Source organism: Dermacentor albipictus, chromosome 2, assembly GCF_038994185.2.
Source record: "Dermacentor albipictus isolate Rhodes 1998 colony chromosome 2, USDA_Dalb.pri_finalv2, whole genome shotgun sequence".
In the NCBI taxonomy this organism is placed as follows: Eukaryota; Metazoa; Arthropoda; class Arachnida; order Ixodida; family Ixodidae; genus Dermacentor; species Dermacentor albipictus.
The window spans coordinates 111,666,952-111,694,868 of NC_091822.1; the positions used below are offsets into that span (position 1 = coordinate 111,666,952).

General features: G+C 45.5%; 1 protein-coding gene across 4 annotated transcripts in view; it reads left to right on the forward strand.

Moving 5' to 3' along the window:
- Positions 1-27,917, forward strand: part of LOC139056050 (nose resistant to fluoxetine protein 6-like) — an 81,612-nt gene that overhangs the window by 30,594 nt on the left and 23,101 nt on the right. For all 4 annotated transcript variants that reach the window (XR_011512113.1, XM_070533868.1, XM_070533870.1 and 1 more), the window contains 11 exons: positions 2,404-2,515; positions 4,963-5,047; positions 7,895-7,986; positions 8,849-9,028; positions 17,360-17,453; positions 17,809-17,895; positions 19,451-19,616; positions 21,737-21,819; positions 22,567-22,689; positions 23,680-23,800; positions 26,426-26,615. Coding sequence is in view for 3 of the 4 variants with exons in the window: in XM_070533868.1 (XP_070389969.1) it covers positions 2,404-2,515; positions 4,963-5,047; positions 7,895-7,986; positions 8,849-9,028; positions 17,360-17,453; positions 17,809-17,895; positions 19,451-19,616; positions 21,737-21,819; positions 22,567-22,689; positions 23,680-23,800; positions 26,426-26,615 (1,333 nt within the window). In the remaining variant the exon portion in view is untranslated. The remainder of the gene's footprint in view (positions 1-2,403; positions 2,516-4,962; positions 5,048-7,894; positions 7,987-8,848; positions 9,029-17,359; positions 17,454-17,808; positions 17,896-19,450; positions 19,617-21,736; positions 21,820-22,566; positions 22,690-23,679; positions 23,801-26,425; positions 26,616-27,917) is intronic.

Sequence of the window (27,917 nt, forward strand, 5' to 3'; positions counted from 1 at the left end):
CAAGAAAGTTAGTTTACACCTCTTGTGTGGGAACTTCAGCGCCTGCACGCGCGTCTATACTCAGGGTTCAACTTCATCAGCCAGTTGCGGTGGCGCTTTAGCTATACCGACAACGGGAATATCCCAACGGTTGAAGGCTTCCCGTATCACTACCACTACAGCCGCAGAACCCTCGACTGTCCGCGGTGCGCTTCATGAGATGAACACGAAAATATTGCAGGTTGGCCTTACAAAATACAGTCATTCGTCCAACATGGAACTCACATTCAATTGACGTGCAAGATCGGGGGACCTATCCACCATCTGAGAGAAGGAGGTCATAATACCTCTTTTCCGTCGATACCAGGCCTTTGCTGTATCACTGCAAACGATTATGTAGACAAGGCAGCTAAGACGTCAAACTAAAGATACCGCTACGTTCCAATTCCTCTTTCAAAAAGAGAAGTTGCGAGACAGCATCGCATTCTAGCACGCACACTCTCATTAGCTGAGTGGAATACCGCACATACAAGGTGCACCAGAATGCACCAACTAAATCCTTGCATGCAACTCGGACCTCCGGCCAGATTTAACCGATGCGAAGCGTCCCTTCTGTCTTGGTTGTGGTTGGGAGTTGCGTTCACGAAAATGTATTCAGCACCTATTGGAATGGCTGGCAGCTCTGTATGTGATGTCTGCGGCTACGAGGAGAACATTGTCTATCTAATGTGCTGTTGTCCTCAATTTGAAGCACAAAGACAATCTATGTCTATCGCATTCAGGAAACTACATGATCGTCCTATAAATGAACAGACAATACTAAAATCATCAGCTCAGAAGGAAATGAGGGCACTTTTGTGCTTTCTGAGACCGTTTGCCTTGTGCGAGTGCCTTTGAGTATGCAGTGCAGTACGTGCACGTATCTCTCTTTCTTTACCTTCTCTATATGTATCTCCCCTCCCTTTTTTCTATTTTCTTCTCCTTTTCCCAAAGCAGGGTAGACAACCGGACTTTGACTGGTTAACATCCCTACCATCCTTTTATATATCTCTCTGGCTGTCATGGCGTAGTAATTTGGTCGTTATCACACCCTCTTGAAGCCCTCGTCATCGTTCCATCATCGTTATGCTATTGTTGACAGCGGCTCGTCATCAAAAAGTCACCGTCATGCTGTCGTGGTCGATAAATCGTCATATTGTCGTTGGAATTGCCCTGTCGTAAGCCCATTGTCGTGATACCTTTGTTGTGACACCGTAGTCGTGATTCAACCATCGCCATCCGATTGCCTTCATGCCATCTTCGACAAACCGTGGTCGTTGTACAGTCGTGATTATGATATGGTCGACATGCCGTCGCTATCGCACCAGTGTAGTCATTTTAACATTGTCATCCCATCGGCATCGCTCCAGCATCGGAATCATGTTGTCATCACACCATCACCATCACTCAAGCGTGGTCGTCTCGTGGTTGTCATAAAGTCGTTGTCGCAACATTGTAATCATATCTTAGTTGTCACGCCACCATCATCACACCATCGCCATCATAACATCGTCGTCACACCATCGTCGTATACCATCATCGCCTCTCTTTGCACACCTTTGCGTCATCTGTACCTTCAACAAATGCTTGGCATAGCATAGATAATAACCAACTATGACTACTGCATCAGTGTCTTCAGTTCAATAAGTGCTAGGTCCTAGTGAATAGCTCTAAATTTACTAACATTTCGGCGCATAAATTTACCAGGTACAGAAAGATATTTTTCTCTCAGTGCGGATTTTTGGTTGTTCAAAATGCTTCCTTTTTGGTTGTGTAATTATGCCTGATATTGCACCGAAGACTCAGGTGATAATTTCTTCTAGCCAAGCTGTGTTTAGCTAACCCCCCTCCCCCCCCCCCCCCCTCTTCTGAGTGGCCACTTGGTTCGGTTTACAGAACCGCATCTTGAAGTACTTAAGAAGCGTCGTCAAACTCAGAGTAGAAGACGTAGTTCAGGTAACATCTCATGAGAGGTCACGTGAGAGAAACATCAAAAACAGAACCATGAAATATCTACGTCACCAGGGTCTTTACAGACGAAATGTCAGATATCGAGAGGTCTTGCCACAATGTTTAGTCGATAGGCTACGGGACAGGCGGTGGCATCATTGAAAATGTTGTGCTACCTGATCAAGCTAAGTCCAATAAACATATTCTCGGAGCTAGCTTCTCACTTAGGCATAATAGATTAGCACAAATACCTCACCTAAAACATGAATCTTGTTTCTTTATTGTTTAGCGTTGCTTCGGAGGTGATCGGTAATGTATAAGTCCACTTACTTTGTGCATCTATATTATATGAAAGCGTGCATCCATGCCGCACCACGGTCCTGCCTTCATGTATGGGCCCTTGTTTGTCACAATAATTTTCTACCTTTTTTGCAGCTACTATACTTCAGGAACTATTTTTCCTTCACGGAGCTTCCTCTTGGTCGCCTGGCAGTGTGCTCTTTAAACGATTGCAACCAACAAGACATGCAAGCCTTAGTGGCCATTGGTGCGTACAATACGTTGTTCTCTACGCGTCGAGAGAAATGGGGGCTGAAAACTGTTGTGTTTAACTTTAGTATTTCGTTAAGTGTCCATAGCGACTGCTTCAGTGCGTCTTAGACATGGGTGACGGAAGCCACAAACTAACGTTTTATTTCATTCAGGAATAAATGCAGCCTGTGGTATTTAATAGTTTCAGAAAAGTTAGGAGTGAGAACAAAGAGACAGCATAGATATGTCCATGCACTGCACAAGGGGTGTAGAAAGGTGCAAGCGCAGCCAACCATATAAGTCGGCTGCTGCAAGGCTGGGTGACTCTACACTTGCCAGTGGGAAAAATTCATATGTGCTCTACGTTCACGTGTTTCCTTAAACAGTGCACCGCACTGTACATATACCCTGTACTCACCACTGCGTTCGCACAATTCATGTTCAAGCTATGAAAGTGCATGAAATAAAAAAAACATACACTAAGAGTAATGACTGCCGAATTTCAGAGTCCATGCACATGTGCTTATTATTGCGAACTTAGCAGTCAAGTCCGCCTTTGGTAATTCCTTCAAGGTGAAGGTATTATTACGAGCCTAGAATTTCTGCTGTTCTTTAGGCAACGGCAACGCTGGGTTAGTGATAGCGAGCTGACACAGATCTTCAACCATGGAAATTTATAACGTTAGAATTATGTTATTAGGCAGGGAAGCATAAAAGTTCGGGCATACAAAAGAAGTGCTTCTAAAGAAAAGGGAAAACGAAGACCGAATAAAAGAAAAAAGAAAAAAAAACCCGGGCCTCTTGCGTGAAGCGCTTTCTCCGTGGGTACATTTAGCGAGCAATGAAAGGTGAAGGTACTTCACGCTTCTAAAATTTGGCACAAAGCTTCCTCGAGACACGCCCGAGGCAAGCATGCATCGGGCACTAAACGTGACTTTGTACTGATCGCTTGCTAATTCGCATGATGCCAAAAAAAAAAGGACAGGGCATCCAGACGTCCCCAGTTGGCGAAGATTTCCCAGAGGGGCATTCTCTAGCTGTGCGCATCCACTTGGGTCTGCGACGCCAGAGTGAATTTAGATACTTTACTCAACCGTTGGCCCTGTTCGGTTACTAGCAGCTCTGAAGCCTGCTTCGCTTCGACCATGACGGCATTGGTTTCATGGCCGAACTGCTGCGAGAGCAGCGAGAGCTGCGCATATGGGTTGTCATGGTACCAGTGCGAAAATTTCATTACGGGAAATTTTCTCTTTCGCAGACGGGCGTGTAAGGAAGAGAACGAGAACGCATATGAATTTCTTACGATGCAACTAGGAGAGCTGCATCGCCGACGCTCTGCGCGTCCTTCCAGTCGCTGGTGTGTTTTTTAAGACCGTTCATCACGCTGCCTCGTCGTCCCAATTCGTAGTGTCGTTGTCATACGGCGCCGGCGCTGCACCTCGCCCCCATGCAGCGTCTTAAGCCCTACCATGGCCCTCTGCCTCCTTTTACCTCGTAAGCCGCAAGGATGGCTGTATTCTTGTGGGGCAGTTGTAAGTAAACAAAGAAAGCGCCAAATTGCACGGAATGCTTTCACTTCTAGTATTCTAGGGATGTTGGCATCGTTATTATCGAAAAGTAATAAGTTTTCATTATATGGATGTCCGTTTCGCGACGACATGCATGAAATATTTGTGAATACTGGAACAGAGGTTATTTTCGTTTGTTTCTTTACAATCGGCAAATATTAAAGGAAGAAGAGTACGACGTGGGCTAGCGTGTTAGCACAGGTGGCGCACTCATGTGTTTCGATTCGTGTCTGATTCCAGCAGCCGCTACATGGACGCATGTTAGCTGTTCTCTGGGTAATAAACTCCATTTCCCACTCTTTTATCGGGATGACTTTGTTTCGCAACTATCCTCATTTTGCAATTGGGTGCAGCTATATCAGCCCAATGTATGTTTAGGGAGACATGCTTCATATGCGAAGGGCAATTAGCGTTAGATAAAAAAATAGAAGTAGGTCAGCTTGGTGGATGAGCCAATACCACTCCGACAATGGCTATATATACTTGTTGAGTGCACCCTTGGCATGTATCTGGAAGTGCCGTTTCTCCTTCGTTTCTCATTTATTCCCCATGCAGTGCGGTTATCCGTAATTGCATTATCTGTTTCAACAGCATTTGTGGCAACCATTAACTTTCGAAGCAGTAAGGTCACTTCTGTGCATGTCTGCTTTGTAAATTACGGAATGAGCCAGCATTGCTGAGTACGAGTGCTGCGTGAAATTAACAGATTTTTCGTTTCACGAAATGTCTGTTTTATAAGCCTGAGGCTTTATAAATACGCAGATGTAGTATTGCAGTATTACTGGCTTGAGGGGGCGGGGGGAAGTTGTCCCTAAGGAAGAGGGGCTACTAGTGCACAGCAATTCTCACAGTGCGTGAGATCGGCATAATTCTTTATTTTTGTTAACTTCTTTAGTGACGCCCCCTTTCCTGCGCCTCGAAGTGTCTGATTGCGTAACAGGGGAACCGGAACCGTGGAGCAGAAGAGAAATAGGAATTTGGTAAGTCACTTTCACTGAACTTTACTTCATGGGAGGCCTACACGTTTATAGCACACATAATAACTAACAGGAACTAGTTTGGTCGCCGAGAGCTCTGAATTTTGACGCGAGTCAAGAAGTAGCATTAAAGTACGTCGTCAATAAAATAACCCCCGTACAGCTATCATATCATTTTAACGCACCTGTGTGTTGGTACACCTATCCCTGGCAGCTTGCCATAGAGTAAGTAGTGGCTTTGAGTGTCCCGCGAAGTGCGTGTGCACCTCGGCGTCACCACACCGCCGCAAAAAGATCCCGCTGCGGCGAGCGCGTCTGTGGGGTGCGCATTGCTTAGATCCCCCGGGCCCCAAAACCGGTTCCTCACGCGGTAGCCGGCGCGGCGAGGGAGAGAGAGAGTGCGTGTGTATCTGGTGAACCGCGGCAAGCGGGCAGAGTTTGCTGAACCGGCGAGGCGAGTGGCAGAAGTATCGGAGGCCAGCAAGTCCTGTCGGGGACGCCAGTTGTCAAACATTGGCGGTTAACTTACGGCGCTCTCCGTTACGGAGGGGACGGGCTGACAAGAAACCCACCTCGCTAGCCTTTACTGATGGTTCAACTAGCTCACCTGCCATAATGCGCAAGCCTGATCAACCGGCCACCTCTCGTCTCGAGGCGTGGAGATTATCGCCGGTCAGCCAGTCGAACCAGCAGTAAAAGCACGCGGGGTGGGTTCGTTGTTATCCCATCCCCTCCGTGACGTAGGGTGTGGTAAGTTAACCACCAATCTTTGATAGACAGACTGCATAAAAAAAAAACGCAAGTCCATTCCAATCAGTGAAAGTGGATGTGTAGCGAAGCTCTTGTCGACGTTAGACGACGTTAGACAAATACTACCACCAAAATCGAGGTCCGTCACGCGCGCAGCATACATCCTCATTCTTTTAGGCCATCCGCCAAGCGCAAGTTATTTTTTTGAATGAATTGAAATTTTTAAATTGCATCAGAAAATTGATGAAGTATGACTTGACACAAGCTGTAAACATGATAGATTTGGATTGTAATTGGAATGTATGATGAAACAAAATTCACTTAGGCGGTAACGCAAAGACAAGACTCTTTTCCAGCAACTGTTTGATGTCTGCATGATTGGTTGTGGCCGCAATGTGGTAGTACTCTTTTTTTAGGGAAGCGCTGAACAAGCCCACGAAAAATCGCGACCAACTAGAACAATAACAGATTTGCTGTAAAAAAATCAACGTCGCCATTAAAGCAATACATGGGGGCAGAAACGCGAATCGCCATGTCTGTACGACACCTGGTGGTGTAGTGCTCAAATAAAGATGTACCGGAACATTTTTCTGCCTTCTCCATTGTCGATGAGGAAAAGTGTTGTGGGAGAAAGGCTTTCATGCCACGAAGTCCCTTACATCAGCAAACGTGAGTACTGTGCTACACCAGAGAGCAGTAAGGTATCTCACGGTTTTTTTTGAGCACAGTGCCTACGGAGCTTAGCCGTTGGCGGGCCCATCGCAAGCAAGATATTATTCTAAAGTGGCAATGATTGAGTGCATGCGTAGAGAAAGACGCTTCCCAGCAGCCATATAGACACACTAGATGTGTTGTGTAGTAGCCGCCTAATATGACAACACCATTTGTGACACTTCTATATTGTTCATGTTTTCGTTTGCTTTATTATTCTTGCCTTAGCAGTATACCGGGATTGTGAAATAGCTGTCCCTAAAGAGACCTAGGTTATCATTTTTCTACGTTTAGGAGAACATGAATAATACCACCAACGTTAAAGCAACAGTGAGCGAAAACATACCTTTCTTCGAATTTGATGTTCTTTTGAAACAAGTGAACGCATTTTGCCACTCGTTAAACATTTTATTACACTTATCTTTCACAAAATAAATAACGAGCGGCCGTCGCCTGCAAAAATGGACGACCATTTACTTCGCACAAGCCTTGATTTAGATGTAAACGTAGAAGGATAAATGGATTTGTTTTGGAAATGCGAATGGCAGCTACACACATGAGCTCGACCCTCGTAGTGCGTTTCTTATAACGGCGGGTATCAAGAACACGCACCTACCTGTAACTTGGGGAAACGAATACTTTTGTTTTCTTGGCAAATTTCCGCTCCGAATGCATGCGACTGGTAGATTTCTGGGGTCGCAAACACATTGCTACCCTTGTTTTACCCCCGCCTTTGGAAAATTGCAAGTTACCAGCGTGTCAGAAGTAGCCACTTTAAGACAAGTATATAGCCAAATGAAGGGGACACTCTTGATAGTAGTTTGTACGTGTTTTCTACTTTGACGTTTACATAAAGGCACAGGTAAACGTACTGAGGTCTTGAAGAGCTATTGACAAGCAAACTGTAGTGAGAGCAAGTTTTGTAGTTGATAGTGTAGCTGTATAGGCTGTGAAAGTCTCAGTGTGCTTTTGCTTTCAAAGTAGGAGAAGCTGGTTGGTTTGTCTCTAAACAGTCTATGCAGTGAATGAGTGCCGGGTAATCTAATTGCTCTTCTTTTTCTTCTACGAATAAATAAAATTACAGTTATACATCCTCCAAATATTGTGTTTCACCACTCAAATGTTTAAGCCGTGTGGCATAGCACACGTAGCAATAGATAACATTTTTTAAGGACATGAAATACGCATACATGCTGGCCATTGTTTTCAACAACCCCTCTGACTCAACTAGTTATTGCGGCTATAATGTTGCCAAATTTAGTTCCTTTATTTGAACTTTGTTACATTACCACAGCATAAAGACTTCACTTTTTTTATGACATCATGCTTTAAGAATCAAGCTGTCGCTTTTGAAGCATATTAAAAAATATAGAGTACTTCCTCTTACAGGGTGTTTTTATGTACCCTACTCATCGCCGTCGCAGCTGGTACCTATGTCGACTGCTTCATGAACCGAGAGCCAAAAAGCAAGAAAAGCCGCAGTACGTGGAATCCATTTTCGTATATTTCACGATACCGTAGCGTGCGAGCACTTAAAAACAAGTTTAGACAACGATGTTGCTCGACCTGATGCTGTCTACATGCGCACTGTTTCCTTTGCTGGATAGAAGGTTATTATAGTACCGTTCAATTCGAAGCCGGTTTGTATCGGTGCAACGATCGATTGTTCTTGACCTAGTCGCGCTGAAGGCAATGCCTTGAAGGAGGGAGAGGCGTAATAAGCGAAAGGATCAAGGTTAGCCCTTTCAGAGTCGGTTGTTTTCCAGACGTGACGCGCCCCCAGTGTCGGGTTTTTCTCTCGGATACTGCATAACAAACACAACTGTTTGTATTTGCTTGTGAAGAAATTAAAAAAAAGTATATGGAAACTGGCAAGTGCGTCTTTTGTGTCGTTCTTACATTACTATCTGACAAAAGAAATGTCAAAAAGAATATGGCGGGGTCGAAACGTGGAACAGCGTCGGTACGTCAGTGCCGCTGAAAGGTTTAGTGAATCTAAGAGACAGGATGGATCTATAGGAGCTGTGAGTAAATTCATTCGTCCATCCGTTAATATTTTGGTTCAGTCGTCTCTGCGGTACTAAGCGGTGTTAAAACGACAGGAATTATTCAGTGAACGAGAATCATGTATAGCTCCCTGCCGGCGAATCGCGATTCGTTGCCGATTGTGACGCGATTCTGCTAACTCATCGGCCCAGCCACCCCTGCCTCGTGGATCCTGTTGTACTGCCGCAAATGAAGGGCTCGCGAAACCGTATAGATCGCGCTGACCTGATCGTGTCGCCACAAATGCATGTCGTTATCGACCCTGACGGAAATGTGCGCGGGCTACTTTCTTTTCAGGTGCTCTGTTCGAATTCATCGCGGCCTTTTCGGCGACATCCAACACCCGCATGCTGCTCAAGGTTGCCGACAAAAATAAGCCAGACCACTACACCCTGCAGTTTCTGCACGGCATGCGCTTTTACGGCATCGTCCACATTGCCCTCGGCCACTGCGGCTCGGTAATGTCAGACACGTGGTGTGAGTAGGCCATGCGTGCTTCGCTTGTGTTTTCGTTCCTCTCTTCTGGCGATATTTGCTTAGCTTACGCTCCTACCGACATCAGCCAGACAGTGTCGGTTAGTGGTGACGTTGGTTGTGGATCGTAACGCGACTGAACCGTAAAGAAATTACTTAACTCTCGCTGAAGAAATGCTCGTGCTCCTGACGACTACAATCGCGCATGCGCGCGAGTGCAGAGAGCAAACGCGTTGTTATGGAAACTATCGCGCAATAAATCTTTGTCTGTGCGGTAATTCCGCAACAAGCGCATTTTTCTGAAGTAAATAAATTTTCTGGGGTTCACCGCCGATGATGGTGCTGTTCGCCAACGAGCTTGACGAAAATGATCGCGTGCAGAAACACCTGGAACGCGTAGTTCAATGTAGGGAACGAGAAGAGGGGCACATAAATAAAGGCCGGGAATTTCGTATTCTGAAAAAAAAAAGGCTTTGTTAGCAAGTTACCACAACATTTCCGCATCGGATATGCCTCAATCTCGCTTTTGTTGGCCAATTCCGGATTTTGTGCAAGGTAAAACTGTTGGCCGATATGTCACCGTGTACATGCCCCTGGTTGCCCTGATGTTTGATGAATATATACGTATATTACACTCCGACGAAGGCCGGCCCTCCGACCTAAACGTGCGTAGAAACATATGCCATTGCGTTCGTCTGTTTTCGTTTTTGAATGTTATACCTTCGGGACTGCCGCGAAATGCTTCGTTTCATAAGTATATGTATATATGAAAAACAAGGAACGGGGTAACCGAGGAGTCCGATTTTTAATAATGATATTGACATGTGAACTCGTTTATCTTGTACGTATGAGCGCTTTTACCGTCTAAGAAATGTTATCGCTCATCACAGGACGCGTCTACATGTATCGGAAGTTTCTAGAATGTTATCGATGCTTCTATCCGCTGTCTATTGTCGCCGAACCTTGAGTAATCTGATTGCATGCATGCGCGACGGCAATGGCGTAGAACTTTGTGGAAGGCACGCCAGGCACGCGGGTCCCAGCATTTACTCTTGAACATTCGATGACTGATCTGTAAAAGCCGACGCGCTTGACTCGCTGATCAGATTTTCGATGATAGCCGACTGTGTTCGCCGTTTTGGTTGAGCACTGTGTAGCCTGTTTTTCTGGGTACATGTTCGCCCAATAAAGTTAGTTTCGCCATTAATAGTTTTCTTGCTGTGTCCTCAACCGTCACTACTACGTGACATCTGGTGGAGGTGCCTTACGTTCATGTACCGGACGCCCCCACAAAGCCGTCACCCAATCCCGAACGCGGCAAACAACAACAACGTCGCCAAGAAGCAGCGAGGTAGGCGGAGGCTGTAAGGACTGACCCCGGAGCTGGGACTTTTGCCTGAGACGACCAGGAAAATCGTCGCCCAGTCAATCCCAGTGGCACTCCCAGCGTCTCCCATCGTGCTGCAGCAGCCCAGGGAGGCTCCGACGTTCCGCGGTTCAACATTTCAGGACCCGGAAACCGGGCTTCAGACGTATGAGAGGGTCGCTGCATTTAACCGCTGGAACAGCGACCAAAAACTTAGATATGTCTTTTTTGGATTGGAAGGCATAGCTAGGACGTGGTTCGAGAACCGAGAAGCCACCTTAACAACGTGGGACCTGTTCCGAAGCGGCTTCCTGCAGACATGCACAAGCGTCGTACGCCGAGAATGAGCCCAAGCGCTACTAGAAACCCTAGTGCAGCTGCCTAATGAGACCACCACAATTTTTACAGAAGAAATGAGCCGCCTATTCCGCCACGCCAACCCGGAAATGTCAGAAGAGCAGAAAGTCCTCCTACTGATGCGTGGTGTAAAGCAGGAACTTTTCGCCAGAATGGTACAGAGCCCACCGAAGACCGTCGACGAGTTTCTTCGCGAGGCCACCAGCATCGAGGAGACACTGGAAATTCGGAACCGGCAATTTATCTGCCGCACGAACTCGACAAACTACGCTGGAGTTCATTCACTTGCCACCGACGATCTGAGCGAGACTATCCGAGCGGTCGTGCGGCAGGAGCTACAGAAGCTGTTCCCTTCATTACAGCCTCAAGTGGCTTCAAGTGCCGACGCCGTCCGTGAGGAGTTCCCACAGCAACTCGGAATAGCCCCTGAATCGCTGCAGCCTCAGCCGCAAGCGATGACATACGCCGCTGTTGCCCACCGTCACGTTCCCCCTCTGCGCCCACGGCAGGGCCCAGTGACGACACAGTTCCGTCGTCCGCCACCACCACGCCGCCAGCACACCAAACCGTCACCCCACGTAGCATTCCAAGGAAGACTGACGTTTGGCGTGCCCCCGACCACCGTCCGCTTTGCTATCACTGCGGAGAAGCCGGGCACATCTACCGCCGATGCCCGTACCGGGAGATGGGACTCCGAGGCTTCGCCCTTAACGCGCCGAGACCACAGCTTCGCGAACGACCTCGCAATATCGCCGACTACCTCGCCGCCACTCAGTGGAGCCCTCGACGACCGTCCCGTTCGCCGTCACCAGGGCGCTACCTGTCACCGCAGCACCAACCATACACTGGCCCAGCCTGGGGCCGCTCTGCAAGCCCGTATACGGAAAACAAAAAGCAGTAACTGATGGAGGTGCGGTTGCTGTTCGTCAAACTGACGAAGATCCACCGCCGAAGACGCCGAAAAGACTACCTCGACGACATAACAAAGACGCGCCGCCGTCCCGACGAAATCCGGAAGCAACGAATACGCCGATGAAAGGCAAAATGAGGACGTCATGTACAAGCCACAGGTCAACGCGACGCAGCCGTGATCCGACGCCAAGACCTAAGTAACGCAAGACGAAGAACCACCGAACTCAACGTGCTTCTCGATGGCTACGCAGTCACCGCCTTAGTAGACACAGGAGCCGATTACTCCGTCATGAATGGACCCATCGCCGCCCAGTTGAAGAAAGTTAAGACTGCATGCGAAGGCCCTCAAATTCGGACTGCTGGAGGACGCCTCATCACGCCGACTGGAATCTGCACGGCAAGAATTACCGTTCGTGACCGGACTTGCCCTGCCACCTTCATTATCCGCCAACAATGTTCACGCGACGTCATTCTCGGCATTAACTTCTTAAACCAACACGGCGCAGTCATCGACCTGAAGTCGAAGTCCAGAACCCTGTCGGATGATCAAGAGATACCGCCGGAGAGCTCTCGTAGCCACCATGCCTTGAGCGTGCTCGAAAGTCAAGTCAGCCTGCCGCCCCGTTCCGGCATTGTCATTTCCATCGGCACCAAAACACCTGCCGACGTAGAAAGCTTCATCAATGGTGACCAACGCCTACTGCTAGGCCGTGAAATTTGCGTTGCAGGAGGGATCGCTCGACTGCACGGAGGAAAAATAGAAGTGTTGCTGACAAACTTCAGCCAGGAGTTCAAACACATCAACAAGGACACGACAATCGAGGAAACTTCGAGGAACTTCTGGAAGCCAGCAATGCGTTTGTCCTCTCAGATTCTGTCGCATCTACCCCGGCGACCATAGTTCCCGAATCAGACTTCGACGTAAATCCAGGTATCACCATGAGTAAGCAGCAACAGCTCAGCACTCTTCTCCGACGGCATAAAGACCGCTTTTCGATGTCATCGAGCATTCGACAAACACCAGTTGCAAAGCATCGCATAATAACCGAAGAGTGCGCTCGACCACTCCGTCAGAGCCCTTACAAGTTTCGACGCGAGAACGTGAAGCTATTAGGCACCAAGTCGACAAAATGCTGCGCGACGACATCATCCAGTCGTCGAAAAGTCTGTGGCCATCTCCAGTAGTCCCGGTGAAGGAAAAGGACGGAACCCTACGTTTCTGCGTCGATTATCGTCGACTGAACACGATCACGAAAAAGGACGCATACCCCCTTCCACGGAGAGACGACTCATTCGATCGGCTCTGGAACGCTAAATGGTTCTTATCAATGGTCCTCAAGTCTGGCTACTGGCAAATAGATATCGACGAGAGAGATCGCGAAAAGACCGCCTTCATCACGCCAGACGGCCTCTACGAGTTCGAGGTCATGTCATTCGAACTATGCTCGGTGCCTGCAACGTTTGCGCGCGTCATGGACATGGCGTTAGCAAGATTGAAGTGGCGGACGTGTCTTGCTTACTTGGACAACGTCGTTGTCTTCGCCGGAAATTTCTATGATCACCTTGGGCGGCTTGCGGCAGTATTAGAGGCCATCAAGTCATCAGGGCTCACTCTGAAGCCGGAAAACTGCCGCTTCGCTTACGATGAGCTTGTGTTTCTAGGCCACGTCATCAGCAAATCTGGAGTACGGCCCAACCAGCAGAAGACAGCTGCCATCGCAAAGTTCCTGCAGTTCACCCACAAGAAGGCAGCGCGTAGATTCCTTGCCATGTGCGCCTACTACAGGCGCTTTGTCAAGGACTTTTCCCGCATCGCTGAGCCACTAACACATCTAACCAAATGTGATGTCGAGTTCAAATGGGAAACGCCACAGGCCGACGCATTTCAAGAATCCAAAGGACGCATGCACTCGCCACCGGTACTTGCACACTTCGATGAAGACGCCGATACCGAAATCCACACTGACGCCAGTAGCACAGGCCTTGGTGCCGTCCTAGTCTAGAGGAAAGACGGGCTTGAACGGGTGATGTCTTATGGTAGCGGGTCGCTGCCAAAAGTGGAAGGCAATTATTCTACTACTGAAAAGGAATGCCTTGCCATTATTTGGGCTACAGCTAAACTCCGCCCTTACCCATATGGCAAGCCATTCAAAGTCGTCAGTGACCATCAAGCGCTGTGTTGAGTAGCTAACTTAAAGGACCCTTCAGGACGGCTGGCGCGGTGGAGCCTCAGACTGGAAGAATATGACGTCACGGTAATCTACACGTCCGGACGAAAACACTGTGACGCCGACTGCCTATCACTCGGCCCCATCGATCCCCCGTCGCAAGACGACGAGGAAGACGATGGCTTCCTCGGAATAATGAGCGTGGAAGCCTTCTCTAAACAGCAATGAGCAGACACGGAGCCTAAAGGCATCGGCGAGTATTTGGAAGGAAACACCGACGTTGTCCGAAGGGCATTTAAGCGCGGATTGTCTTGGTTCACGCTACAAAGCAACCTGCTCGTGAAGAACTCGCCAGTCCGCGCCAGCTACCTTCTTGTTCCGTCAGCGCTGCGTCTTACGCTGGCTGTGGTTATCGGCATCTCCTGGGGTGTGAAGGCCAGATTTCTCATCAATTTTCCGAGATGCGTTCGGTTGTCACCATGTCTTGCAACGGCCACGCACAGTGCTGTTGCTTGGTCAGTTCAACCTTCTTTGTTTAGACTGATGCAGGGACCAGGAAAGGGACTCAGTTTCTAGTCAGCTGGTCTGTATGCTCGTCGAACGAGCTGCAGCCAGAAAAAAATTCCAGTTGCGTTTAACTTTTCGTTTTGCTTCATTATTTCCTCGAGTGACGGCTCACCGTGACGCTGCCAGATCCTCAGAAACGTATACCCGCGATATGAGTTAGATAAGGTGGAAGATAAAATAATGCGAAACAGCGTCCACCATCAAAGCATGCAATAACCCTGAAACCCATAAGCAGAATGAATGTCACCCGCTACATCGTCTGGTTTTTCCCTTTTTGCACAGCAGTTTTAATGTAAAATTGGCAACTGGGAACAAGAGTCGCAAGGAGCTGAGAAATTAAGTGGTCTACTAATGGAGAGGGCCAAGGCAATAACCAAACATGAACAAAAAGCAAAAATTAACAAGTTTACCCGTTCTTTGCGAAAATATTTATAGAGCAGCATCTTTTTATTTAAAAAGGAAGTACTGAAAACGCCGCCGAAAGTGGACAATAATTCCGTGTATCTAAAATGCGGCTTCTACAGTTATCTATTGAGCCGCCTGACGTAGCCACTTCTCAGCTGTGATAATGTGGGTGTTTTTCTAACCTACCACGGTGCGAGCAGTACGTCTAGAACCGCAGTGTCTTGCGCTCTACGTGGTTGTACGGGACTGGCGACCACGCATCGTTACGCAACTTCCCAAATAACAATACAAGTCGGTTTTGGTACCTGATTTAGTAGAGCTGTAAAGGGGGGATCCAAAGGAACTGTGACTGTTCCTAAAATGTATGCTCTTGTAGAATTCTTCCACAGCTAATTAAAAAAAACATGCTACTAGAAATCCTTACTTTACACTTTCGCTTGTTCACTAGTTTTTGCCAGTGTTCTTCCTGCGCTTCATTCATGCGCGAGTCCATTTGATGTGGTTTCTTGTGTAGAAAGTAAAAGAGAGGTGCATCTCACAGGCGTTACCTGTCAGATGTGAGATTGCTCTTTTGCGGGTTTGCGCGTATTTATGGTGAATGGCGGGCATTATTCACATATGTACTAGTAAAGGTACCCATTCCCCTCATTTGCATAGAAAAGTTACGTTGGGCTGCCTCCCCCCCCCCTCCCAGAAAAAAAGACCCTGGGTACGGGCCTGACACACACACACACACACACACACACACACGCACACACACACACACACACACACACACACACACACACACACACACACACACACACAAACACGCGCGCGCGCACACGCACGCACACGCACACACACGCACGCACGCGCGCACACAAACACACGCAAACATACACACACACAATATATATATATAATATATATATATATATATATATATATATATACATATATATATATATATATATATATATATATATAGACGAGAAGAAAGGGGGTTAACCGAGGGGCCCGATATTTATTAGTCAAGTAATGAGAAGCCAACAAACACTGACACCAAGTACAACATGCTTGTACCACCATGTAAAACATGGATTTCGCATATATATATATAATATGTATAACCCCTAGCATATATATATATATATATATATATATATATATATATATATATATATATATATATATGTTAGGGGTTCTCTATTCTAGCGGTAGGATTAAAACAGATGACCCTTAGCCAGCAGGACGAAGTGCTAACCCTTAGGTCTCTGGCGCATGTCACAGTAGGCTGAACAGAAATTATCGCGTGTGTGCCTGCATATAACGTCACTTGTCACGTTTTCTTGCATTCTCAATTATTGGAATGATCCACGCAATTTCGCGCAGTAGTCGGTATTTACGAAAAAGTATAACGATTTCTCTCGTACGCTTTAAGAATAACAGCGCTCGCATTAAACGCAAAATTTTTCCTTTGCGCCAGAATGGAAACGCCAGGCAACGAAACATGTCTCGGCGTGTTCGTGCACAGCGGAGGTCAAAGTTTTCGTGCTCTAAGCCCCCCGACAAATGCACAAAAGAAGCTGTATTCTAAGACCTCAATGCAGACAGCTTTGCTGGCTGGAACAAAATGCAACACCGCTTCTGCTGGCTCCGCCGTATTCCTCACTCCAGCGTTCTGACAGCGAGTGTGCGCAGTTATCCAGTGAGGTGTATTTGCGTTTGCTCGTGCGTGCGTGACACCATGCTTGTTAACTTAGTTCGTAAACGAATCTTTACGAGTGTGCACGACTGATAAAACTAATATCGTTACTTCGTATAGCTGTGTACTAATTAGGTATTGCATTCGATGGTTCACCTTCGCGGTGGAACAGCGAGTTCCTTTTTTTAAAGGTTCGTATTGCACCCAACGACCACTGGGTATGGTCGACAGTTAGAAAGGAGCTTGTTCTTTCGAAAATGGATGCAACAGCAGACAATTTATGAGAGCTCCGAAAAGTTACGACTCAGGCAGCCCAGTTGCCTGACTCAACCCTACGCGACTTCCAAGTTAAATTGGCCTCGCTCAATCATAGTGTTGTCTTTCCTGGTGCTTCATCTGTGTGCTAAACCAGTAGTCCTCTTTTAGACATTATGAGCTGGCTTTGAAGCTCAAGATAAAGGCGTGACGAGGATGATTTGCACTGACTTAAGCTAAACTTCAATGCTACATTGTCAAGGCCTCGAGGAATACGTGGACAGAAAGAAAAATAGCGCTGGTGCCTTCTTGCTCATGCATGCATGTGTTTCGTGTTCAGATGTGATTTGGCTCATAACACGGAAGTTGCGGATGGCGCGTGAATACGTTAAGTGTTTTCGGAATTAACTTGAGCTGTGCAATGTTATCTTTCATGATCCGTGTGAACCAATTCATTTGCTTTGGCACGCAATCTTAACCGACTTTAGCTGGGCTAATCTGCCGTCTTGAGGAGGCAGTGGTCATTTCAATGTGGGCCACTTTGTTTGTTCTGCATATGAAGCTATTCATTACTATTCGCCGAGTGACTCAGTGCAAACTCTTTCTACTCTTTTCAGCTGGGCTGCTCAACTTGTTCCTCCTATCAGACAGGTGGTCATTTATGATCATAACGGCTGGGTTCAGCAGCGTCGACACGTTCTTTTTTCTGAGGCAAGTATAGCAATGTGTAATCCGGCTTATATAGAATATGCGAATAACACAGCCCAACTTCACTTTAGCTATAGTGAAGACTATTGAAATGTCCCTGTAACTTAATATAAATGCCGTCAAGCCGCAGAAGCGTACATATTTTTTTTGGGGGGGGGAGGGAGGTGTTGTTCTTGGTTCTTTGGTTGGCTGTGGTATCCAGATCCCCGTTTTTGTGAAACTGTGCATTTAGATGGAACAATTCGGGGAATTGGTCATGTGATAATTATTTTTGACATGACATACTTGTTTATTATATCGCATACATTCTATTCGTGTGTTCGCATTCTCGGAGACAATATCTTATTTTTTTTTGCAGCGGATTCTTTCTATGCTTTACTGTCACAAGGCAGAGGAGAAATGGACCAATCGTCTTCGTAATCGGCGTTATCAGACGGCTGATTAGGTAAAAAGCGCTTCTGATTGTTTTGCGTTTTGAGGAGGCAAATATGCGTAGCCATTCAAAGTGCATTTTAGAGCGAACAGGACCAAACTACGAGGAGGCAGGACGAGGCAATACCCTCATCGGAAATATTTATTACTCCATACCTCCACTTGTTAGAAAAAAAAAACCAGAAACTAGACCTGAGGAGCGTATGCAGAGAGAAGCCTTCATCCGAGACAAATCGACAGAGCGAATAATACAAATGATTCCAAAGGACAAGCATGTTCCGTAGGCCTCTTTTCTTATTAGCAGAGGTGTGATGTAATAAATATGTCAGTTGAGAACAGCGTCTTATGCTTTCGCCTTATTGTGTCGTCCTGTTCCCACGGAATTTTATCATGAATGGCCACCAACTCGCTCGTGAATGAATTTTGTTGTGTGACCATGATATGGATATTTATCATGCATCCTACGAATGTACACAATAAATGGGAAGTTACAATCAACTTTGCAGAGAGTTCACACAGACTACACATACTCACAAATCAGATACAAAGTACATCAAACTTCCTCCTAGCGCATGAGAGAAAAACTTGTCTAAGTCTTCCGTAGTTACCAGATCTGCTTGGTCAAGCTACAACAACTATTATACCGCTCGTAACATTCCTATTTTTGTAGATTTTGGCAACTTGCTGCTGTCAAAATGAGACAGCTTAGTTTCCAGACAAATTGATTGTGAGATAAAGTTGCTGGGAATAGCTTAGGGGTGAGGGAGGGGATGAAGTGAAAAGGAAGTTTCGGATGGATGGATAGATGGTCGGACAGACGGACGGACGGAAAGAAGGGTGGCCGGGCGGGACTTTATTTACTTCCGAGTTTTACGGCATCGCCTAAATTCTTCCAATCACCACGAATTCAACTTCGAAGCTTTCGTCATAATGATATCTGTATAATGATTACTCATTTCGCATCGAGTGATGTTAGGAAAAAGCAATGAGGGCAGGGTTGATAAGCACAGCCAGTCTTTAATCTCTCGCGTAATGAACTATGATGGATTTGTAATAAACGCGCCAATGTTATTTTATTCCAAAGTGTTGGAGATTATGAAGGAAAAAAATGCGAACATGGCAGGAACGTGGTCTTTTGTTTACCTCTAAGTTACTCCTTGTAGTTTTGTAGTAATTAAATCCTCATTTAATTTACTGTCAGCTTCTTCAGTCGTAGTCATAGTAAAAAATGAAAAAGGAAAATTAAAGAAAAAACTATACCTACAGGGCTGCTGATAAAAACGGCGCTTGACACAGTGCTGGCTGTGTCTACAATAATCTGACCCTGCTTAGCAATTATCTCCGCATGGATGTGAATACGATACACATTAGGTAAGCAGAGGGTTCAGTTAACCCGCAGCCTTAATGCCCGTGTTCTTGTTTTTCATCACACTACAGAAGTGCATTGGGAAAAAAAAGTTCTATACACGTAAACGGACATCCTAGCCGAAGAGGTCAAGGTCGAGGAGAGATGACGACATTCTCCTGTTTTCATTTTAAGGAGAGTAATTATATCATTCTCTCTGCAGGACTTGCATTCCACTGTTTTTCATCATCATGTGCCTGTACGCGCTTCAGCCCTTCGTCACCGGTCCCAACACGAAGGCGTTCTTCCAAGATCTGCAGAAGGAGGTGGCCTCTCATTGGTGGCACTTGCTTCTACAGATCCGTAATTTCGACAGAATCAGCGAACGAGTAAGTGTAAACTCTTTATGAAAACGCCTTTACGAAAGGCATTTATGTACTGTATGGTGCATTTCGTCGTTTCATATTACTCTCACTGCAAATGCTGGCGGCCTACTCTTCAACGTTAAGTTACATGAACCTTTCGCTTGTTTCAACATTAGTTTTATTCAAATACACGTCACAGTCATGTAAGTGCGTGAGGTCTGCACAAAAGGAATGGTTAGTTGGTATGGTAGTTTGGTAGTTGGTAGTTGGAAGAATGGTAGTTTTCCGCGAGTACGGGCCGGTGGTGAATTGCACAATCTTGTAATCTTTTTTTTCTCTCTTGCAAATAACTGAAGTTTACCCACAATTACAATGTTTGCCATATACGTGACACAAGTAGGGACCAGCAAGTAAGGATAAATAAGTTTTAAAAGCTTCGCAATAATTATGGTAACAATGAGAAATTGGAGACGTACAACGAGGAAGAGCGGTAGCTGCTAAAAGGTGACAGGGCGAGCAGGAAAGGGGATGCGAACTGTCTGCAGAAGCTGTGATGTTGCGAGAACATGGCCATCTGCTTGAACAATGAATAGGCAGTCAAGTTCTTCTAAGCTAAGTCAACGAAAATTTGGACAGTGAAATGCCTTTGGCAGACGTACTCTGAGTGTTCAAATGGAGTGAAGCCTAAAGGAGAGCACAAAATAAAGCTTGTTCATTCAATACAAGAGTTGTATTGCCTGTACATATTCCCTTGTCTCGTGTTTGGGCCCTTTAATAATATTTGTTCATTCATTTTCAATCAACCTAGCGCAATTCACTTATAAATCATAGTATCGATCATAATCGGTAAAGCAATTATTTTACGTGTCGGTTTAACTGATCTTCGTTCAGGCAATTTAAGAACGACTAAAATGACTGCGTTTATGAAACTGCACATGAAACTTGCACTTTATAAAATTAGAAATACGTGCTGTACGAGCTCTCGGAATGTTATCGAATACAGCATTCTCAATTGGTTAAATCGAAAGTTCTTGCGTGTGCGTTTACTTCACCCGATTGATGCATTGATGCACCCGCATTGATGCACAGAAAATCCACATGGAAACATTTAATGAAATATTTTATGAAGGCTACATGACCAAAACAAGTCGGGCACCACTGATTCTGATAAGCACATTACGTTAAATGCCTTGCCCTTCCAAATAGACAGCGTGAGCTCCTTGGACTTGTTTCTTTAAATTCATGAAAATAACTTGCTTGGCAAGCTTAAGGAAGTTTTCTTGAAATGGAAAAACTGTCATCTCCTCGCTTCAGCACAAATAAGCTACAAAGGAAACCCATATATGATTTTTATTTCGGAAAAAGGATTTCGCAGCTGAAAAAGAATTTGTCTTGGTCCGCGATTCTAACCTGGGACCAACGCCTTATCGGCGTGGTATTTATAACTCGACGATTCAAGTTGTCAAATACTTCACCGTCTCTCTGCCATAGTCCAAGCTCCTGGTTAACTCAGATGGTGGAGTGACAGTCTCGGTAAGGCTTTGGCGCTACATTCAAGTTACCCGGGACCAGGACAAATTCTGTTTCAACTTCGACGCTTTCTTTCTTAGAAACTCATATGGGTTTTCTTTGTAGGGTCGTGGTGCAGTCGGGTGGATGACACTTTTTTCCTTTCGTGAACTTTCCTCTACCTTTTGGACTTCTGCAGAACCGATTTGCAGGAACTGGCATTGCGTACATTACAATGACCGAACTTCATTTTTACATCACCTGCACTTCCCACGTATTCCATCGAACTTTATTTCGGATGTAATTACCAACCTTACCTTTTTCGTACCCGGTCATTTTCAACGTACCGGTCCCCCACCGCTTCTCTCTCTTTTGATGCCGTTCAATCACCCTGAGTAGAATGCAGCTGACTATACACACGCCAGAAGAAATATGTGTGTTTCGCTAAAAAGCTTTCTGTGTCCTAATGATACCTATTGCCGGTTTAGGGGGTTCCTATTGGCCTAACAAGCGTGAACCTTAGACGGGCCAAGGGAGTAGACACAAGCCAAGCGCTCTCTCTCGCTCTCTCTCTCAGTGCTAAGAACAGTGAACTTTGTTTATGTGCAATGTCCCTCTTTTTTTCCTCGTGCCAGAATGTCATACCGCACGTGTGGTACCTGTCGACGGATTTCCAGCTATTCGTCGTGTCTCTTGTTACACTGCTGATATTCAAACGGTGAGCTCATTGAAAAAAAGGAACATCATAATGGGAAAAGCCGCGTACAGAAAATATGCAGTCGAGATATCTTACTACTTACAGTGCATGTAAACATTCAACAAATATGTAATATATATCTACTTCTTACGTGTACAAATTAAGAAATTGATTCAAAAGCACTACGGGGTCTGTTCTCAAAATTGTCAGATTCAAATGAAAGCGGCCTTACACAAACACGCCAGTAAAATATTTTTTAAAATTTCAATTATTTGCTTATACTGCGACACTTAATGCTCATGCGGCAATACGATCCTCTCCCGCATATGCTTACTACACGAATGTTTTGACTATATGAGTGCTTTTGCTTGTAGATGATATAGTTTATTCGTGACCTAGTTGGATACATAAAGATATAATCGTGGTGTTATTCACGATTGGTTTCCTTCCAAAAGGAAGATGGAAATATAAGCACACCTACAAAGAATCCTGCGCAAACTAAATGACAGTTTTTAATCCAACGTAGAAAATTACGAGTAATCAAATAACTTCAACGATGTAACAAACAACGAGATAGATAAGCTTCACGTAAATTAGGTTTATTTACTGTGCAGACACCATTGGCCATTTCCTTTTACATGAGTGAATACCGGATTAGATATACAAGGCCCAACCATTCTTTAAAATAATTACTTATTGTTTGCTAGAAAAGTTCCACAATTAGAACGATCCTGCCGATGTTGTTTGACAAGGACACTTGATACACAGGCGCAGGACACTCACAGTCGGAGCATTCGCCATTCTATCTCTGCTGGGCTGCATTGCTGGAACGTGCGTCGTTGCAGTCTTTCAGCTCTCGCCGTTTATGATCTTCCCAGGATCGGTTGCGGAGTAAGTATTGAAGGTCACTGCCAATTCAAAGTACATGCGGTCGCTGCACCCAGTGAGCGAACATTCACCAAACCCTCTATTAGCATCGTTGCACTCGTTTTTTTGTTTTTGCGAGACAGTACTCGTGGACAACTTTCTGTGGCTATGGAGGGAAAGCTGCGGACGCATGGGCTGCTGCACATGTGTTATGGCGCCAAGCAGTCCGGCAGCGTTTGACAGTGCTTTTGGTTTATCGGAACAGACGCTAAAGCGACGCAGCTTCCACGTGCGATGGTAGACGGGGAAGGGAAACGCCGCAAAATAAGTAAACCTCTACACTCGGTGGTCTGTTCTGTCTTATTTAACTGCTGCTAATAAGGTGCTCATGTTTTGTCTTCCCCAGTCTAAACTAACGGGGATTAAAACGCGGGCCTCTTTTTAGAAGCGTCCTCACTTGTGTGCGCTTTGTCTCCGTAGCTTTCCCTTCATAGCAACAGAAAGGAGTCCGCGAGTATAGGTCACTGGGCACGATAACAGCAGCTAGAGTGCGGCCCCAAGACCTTATCCGAACTTTCCCTTAACACGGACCTTATCAATCTACTGCGCCGGAGCACAAAGCGCGTATATAAGCTATTTCACTATGCTTGAAATCAATTTTTTTAAAGTTTTGAGATAAAAGACATGCACATCACGCCTCAAGACTAACATATAAAATTTTTGCATAACTTGCGGCAACGTTGACTTGTAAAATAGTCGTTATGTACACAGAAAAAGTGATGAAAGTCTGTAGGCTTAGATTTTACCGCAGTCCTGCTACGCGACAAGTTGCTAAGTGCTCACTTCATTGAGCGGGCTACGTCCATGAGGAGAGCCGGAAACCGTCCAGGGCCTGTGTTTGTAAACAGCGAAAGGGGTCTATGATCCTTCACTAATCGTTCTGACAGTGCTCCCCGTGCTGGAAAGTTGCACTTTTATTCTTTCGTAATTTTTGTTCTGCTTGAATCGTTTCAGCGTCATGCTGCGAACTCTGAACGAATACTACATCCGGCCCTACTACCACGCCGTGTGCTACTTCGGCGGCTGCATGACGTACCTCGTCTTAGACGACTTTAAGGAGAGGAAGATATCCAAGGTACCGCTTAACAAACCCTCACATGCCAAGACGCTACGCATGCTTAAAATAGATATTTCTTGATAATTTAGATGTAATGGGTTAGTTATTAAAATATAGTGAGAGTACATGATGGCCAATTACTAGTTTCATTGCAAGAATTGTGGGTCGAAACTCCCCGCGCTTGCACGCCAGCGTGAAGTCATGAATATCGACGCATTTTCTTTTTTTGGTGATATGGCCCTTTTGGTTTAGTAAAAATTGTTGAAACTAGTGAAGTTCAGTCGCTGCCTCTTCTAGAACAGAAGGTAGGGACAAATCAAATGTTCAAGCTGCTCGGGTACCTACTGATTTTCACATTTTCAAAAGTGTTCCCAAATGAGTCTTTTTTTTTTGAAACAATAACAATATGGTATTCATAATTGGGCTGTTTCGAGATATACAATATCTTTAAGCTCTGTTGGCCATCCAGTTAAGCCTGCCGAGAGGGGGCACGTGCATCTCGCACTCATTATGTTCCGCATTTCCGGACATAATGGTACTACTACTACTACTACTACTACTACTACTACTACTACTACTACTACTACTACTACTACTACTACTACTACTACTACTACTTCTAATAATAATAATAATAATAATCAGCAGCAGCAACAAGCAGCTGGCGGCAAGCAGCAGCTTATGTTTAAGTTGACTGCACGACGAAGGCCTTTTCCTGCGATTTTCGATTACCCCTGTCTTGCACTAGGTGATTCCAACTTGCGCCTGCGAATTTCCCAATTTCATCGCACCACCTAGTTTTCTGCCGTCCTCCACTACGCTTTCCTTCCCTTGGCAGCCATTCTGTGTAACTATAAGGATGCACCGATTATCCACTTTACGCATTACATGTTTTGACTAGCTCCATTTCTTTCTCCTAATGTCAACTAGAATATCGGCTTTTCCCGTTTGCTTTCCGAAAAAGAAAAACCGATCTCTTAATGTCTATAAACGTTAGGCCTAACATGTTTATTCTATCGCTCTTTGCGCAATCCTGAGCTTCATTGTTCTCCAGCTTTTTCGACCTCCAAGTGTCTGCCCCAAATGTTACCACCAGTAGAATGCAACGACAGTACATTTCTTTGCAATGAAGGTGTTAAGCTCCCACTCAGATTTAGTGAGGCCCGCTGCATGTACTCCAACGATTTTTGTTGTTCTGCAAGTTTCCTACTCAGCATCAGGGTCCCTCGTGAGCAATTGACCTAGATAAACGTACTCCAGTACAGACTCTAGAGGCTGACTAGCTATCCTTAATTCTTGTTCCATTGCCATACTGTTGAAAATTATCTTTGTCTTCTGCATACTTATCTTAAGCCCCGGTCTTAGACTCTTTAAAGGTCCTAAACCATTTATTGTAACATGTCTACAGTGTTGCTGAAGAGGACAATGCCATCTGAAAAGCGAAGATTATTGAAATATTCGCCATTGCAGCTCCCTCCTAACCCTTCCCAGTCTAATAATGTGAATATTTTTTTAAGCATGGAGTGAGTAGTATTGGAGAGATTCTGCCTTCTTGCCTGACCCCTTTCTTGATAAGTAACTTTCCACCGTTCTTGAGGAGAATCGACGTAGCTGTGGGATCTTCGTAGATATATCATAAGGTATGCACGTGTGCCTCCTCTACTCTTTGATTACGCAATGTCTCTATGACTCCTGGTGCCTCAAATGAATCAAATGCATTATTATAGTCGATGAAAGTCAAGATAGAGAGCTTTACTATTCTCCGTAAATTTGTCGATTACCAGATTGGTGACATGGATGTGACGTAGAATACCTCTTCTTCAAGTCAGCGTGTCCTCTTGGTTGATTGATGTCAAGCTTCCCTTGATTCTATTGGAAATTGTCTTGCTGAATATTTTATACAATACTGAAAACATTTAGTACATGGTACTTATGGTTACCCGAAGTGTAACGAATACGGCCTAAGCTCAGCCGGGCCGCGAATTGAGCCCCCAATCTCGTGTTCACTAGGAAAACGACGTAGCCATCGAGCGACGATGGTCCCGGTTAGTTCATGATAGTGTCCTATTTTTCAGCACCTATAAGGTGCTAATCCTCGCTTCAATCTTTCTTAATGCGTAAGCGTACTTCCTGGTGTAGTTGCCATGTGTTACATATTTTTCTATTCTTCTTTTCTATTTTTCTCCTCCTCCTTACGTATCGGCAGTTTCTGCTTGGTTTAATTTCCCACTGCTGTTGTTACTGTACCCAATAATAACAGAAAACTCCTTGGTTGTACTCGCTGCATATTTATTCGTTTGGCGAGCTCCTGTCTTTTCGATAAATATTGTATTCTTTTATGACATGCCTTTTTAGTAATTTCTCGATGTAATAAGCTGCAAAAAGCGCTTGAGGGTAAAAAAAAATAAAGAAAACATGATGGACCCATAATTGCCCCTTTTCGCACAAGTAGTGCTCCCGAAGCTCGAGCCAATGGTTAATTCTTGATTTGTTTACAAGAGGGACATCGTGCGACACAAATTTCTGACAGAAAGAAACCATGTGTTGCAAGCACGTTTATTACTGCGGTCCTCGTGGCATGCATATTTCTCAGATTCCGCACTGAGTCTCTGTGTGATGTGTGTTTCGCGTTCATTTCTCCAGCGGTTCCAGCAGGTCTGCTGGTACGGCTCCGTGGCCTGCTGTCTCCTCTGCGTATTTGTGAAGTTCGCCTGGTACAGAAGCCCGAACCCCGTGTCGACAGGCGTGGCGCTCCTTGCGTCATTCTTGGACCGCATCCTCTGGACGCTCTTCCTAGTATGGATCACGCTGGCGTGCTCCACGGGACGAGGCTGTAAGGCGGCAAAATTTTATGTTTTTGTGTGACATTAGGATATTTAAATTTGAAACATTCTTTAGCTGCCCTCCCGTCATTTTTTTCGCGTCATCGTCAGTAGCCTTGGTGGATTCAAGGATGCACTTGCATAGGCGCTACAGCCGGTTTGGTTGGCAGCAGTTCCTTCGCCGTGACATCATGCGGTCTCTTTTCGTGTATTCCCCAAGGTGGCCCGTCTCGATTAATCTTGCCAGATCGTGGCCTGAAATGAGAAATATTATTTGCCCCTGAACAGCTGCTTTGCGATCAGTGGGTAGGTAATTAGGTTCTTTGCTGGGCTCGCTTGAAGCCAAGCTATACAAAAAGAAGAGTGCTACATGGCCGGTGATGGTATTTGAGCCGGGTTCCACTAGCGCACTAGCTCGATGTTTTGCACATTCGGCCGCATACGGATGTATAGCACGATAGTATATAACAGCCTGAGCGATTATTCTCTAATTGAAGTCAGTGCTTTGATGCACTTTGGCAGTCGTGTTTATCGCCAATTGCAAAAGTGACAGACATACAGCAGTGAGAGCGCGCTTTATCACTATTTAGAGAAATAGGCAGAAAATACAAGGAAAGCCAGGGAGCTTAAGCACACGGACGTCCTGTTTGCTACCCTGCGACATGTAGAAAAGGGGACGGAATACATATCAAAACGTTTATTTGAAAGAAAAAAAAAGGAAGAAATCACCACGTAGAAAACTTGACAAAGAAAGCGCATACGTTCCGTGTTTTGCTTTCTCGACCGTATTTCTCTGTCACCTGTCTTGCGGTTTGCATACACAGAGTAGATAGTTTTGTTGACTCTTTAGGTGTACAAGGTAATGCTATGCAGCAACAAGAAACAACCCAATGATATTCCAGAGGCCTCAGCGCGGTGTTTGTGGTTTGTCTTGCGAAGTGGAGGGAGAAATATTTATAGTGTATTGATTAGCGATTATGTGTTTACCGCTTAAATCTCCGCAACCACGTGCCGGCGTTTGCACGGTTTATGAGTCTTCTGTCGCTGCGTGAGAAGGAATGCCGTGTTTACAAAGGCAATATTTTTTTCGCTTACAAGCAAAGCCCATTCTGCAAGCCAATATGAAGTATTCATATTCATATTCATATGATTATGAAGTATTCGCTATAATGCAAAATTTGGTAAAGAAGGGGAGTAACAAGCATATGACTCCCTTAGGGCATAATCTTCGTTGGCCCGCCGGGCTCGGTGGCCTGCCAGGCTTGGTAGGCAACATCGGTCGCCGCACCAAACAACACCGATGAGCACAGCTG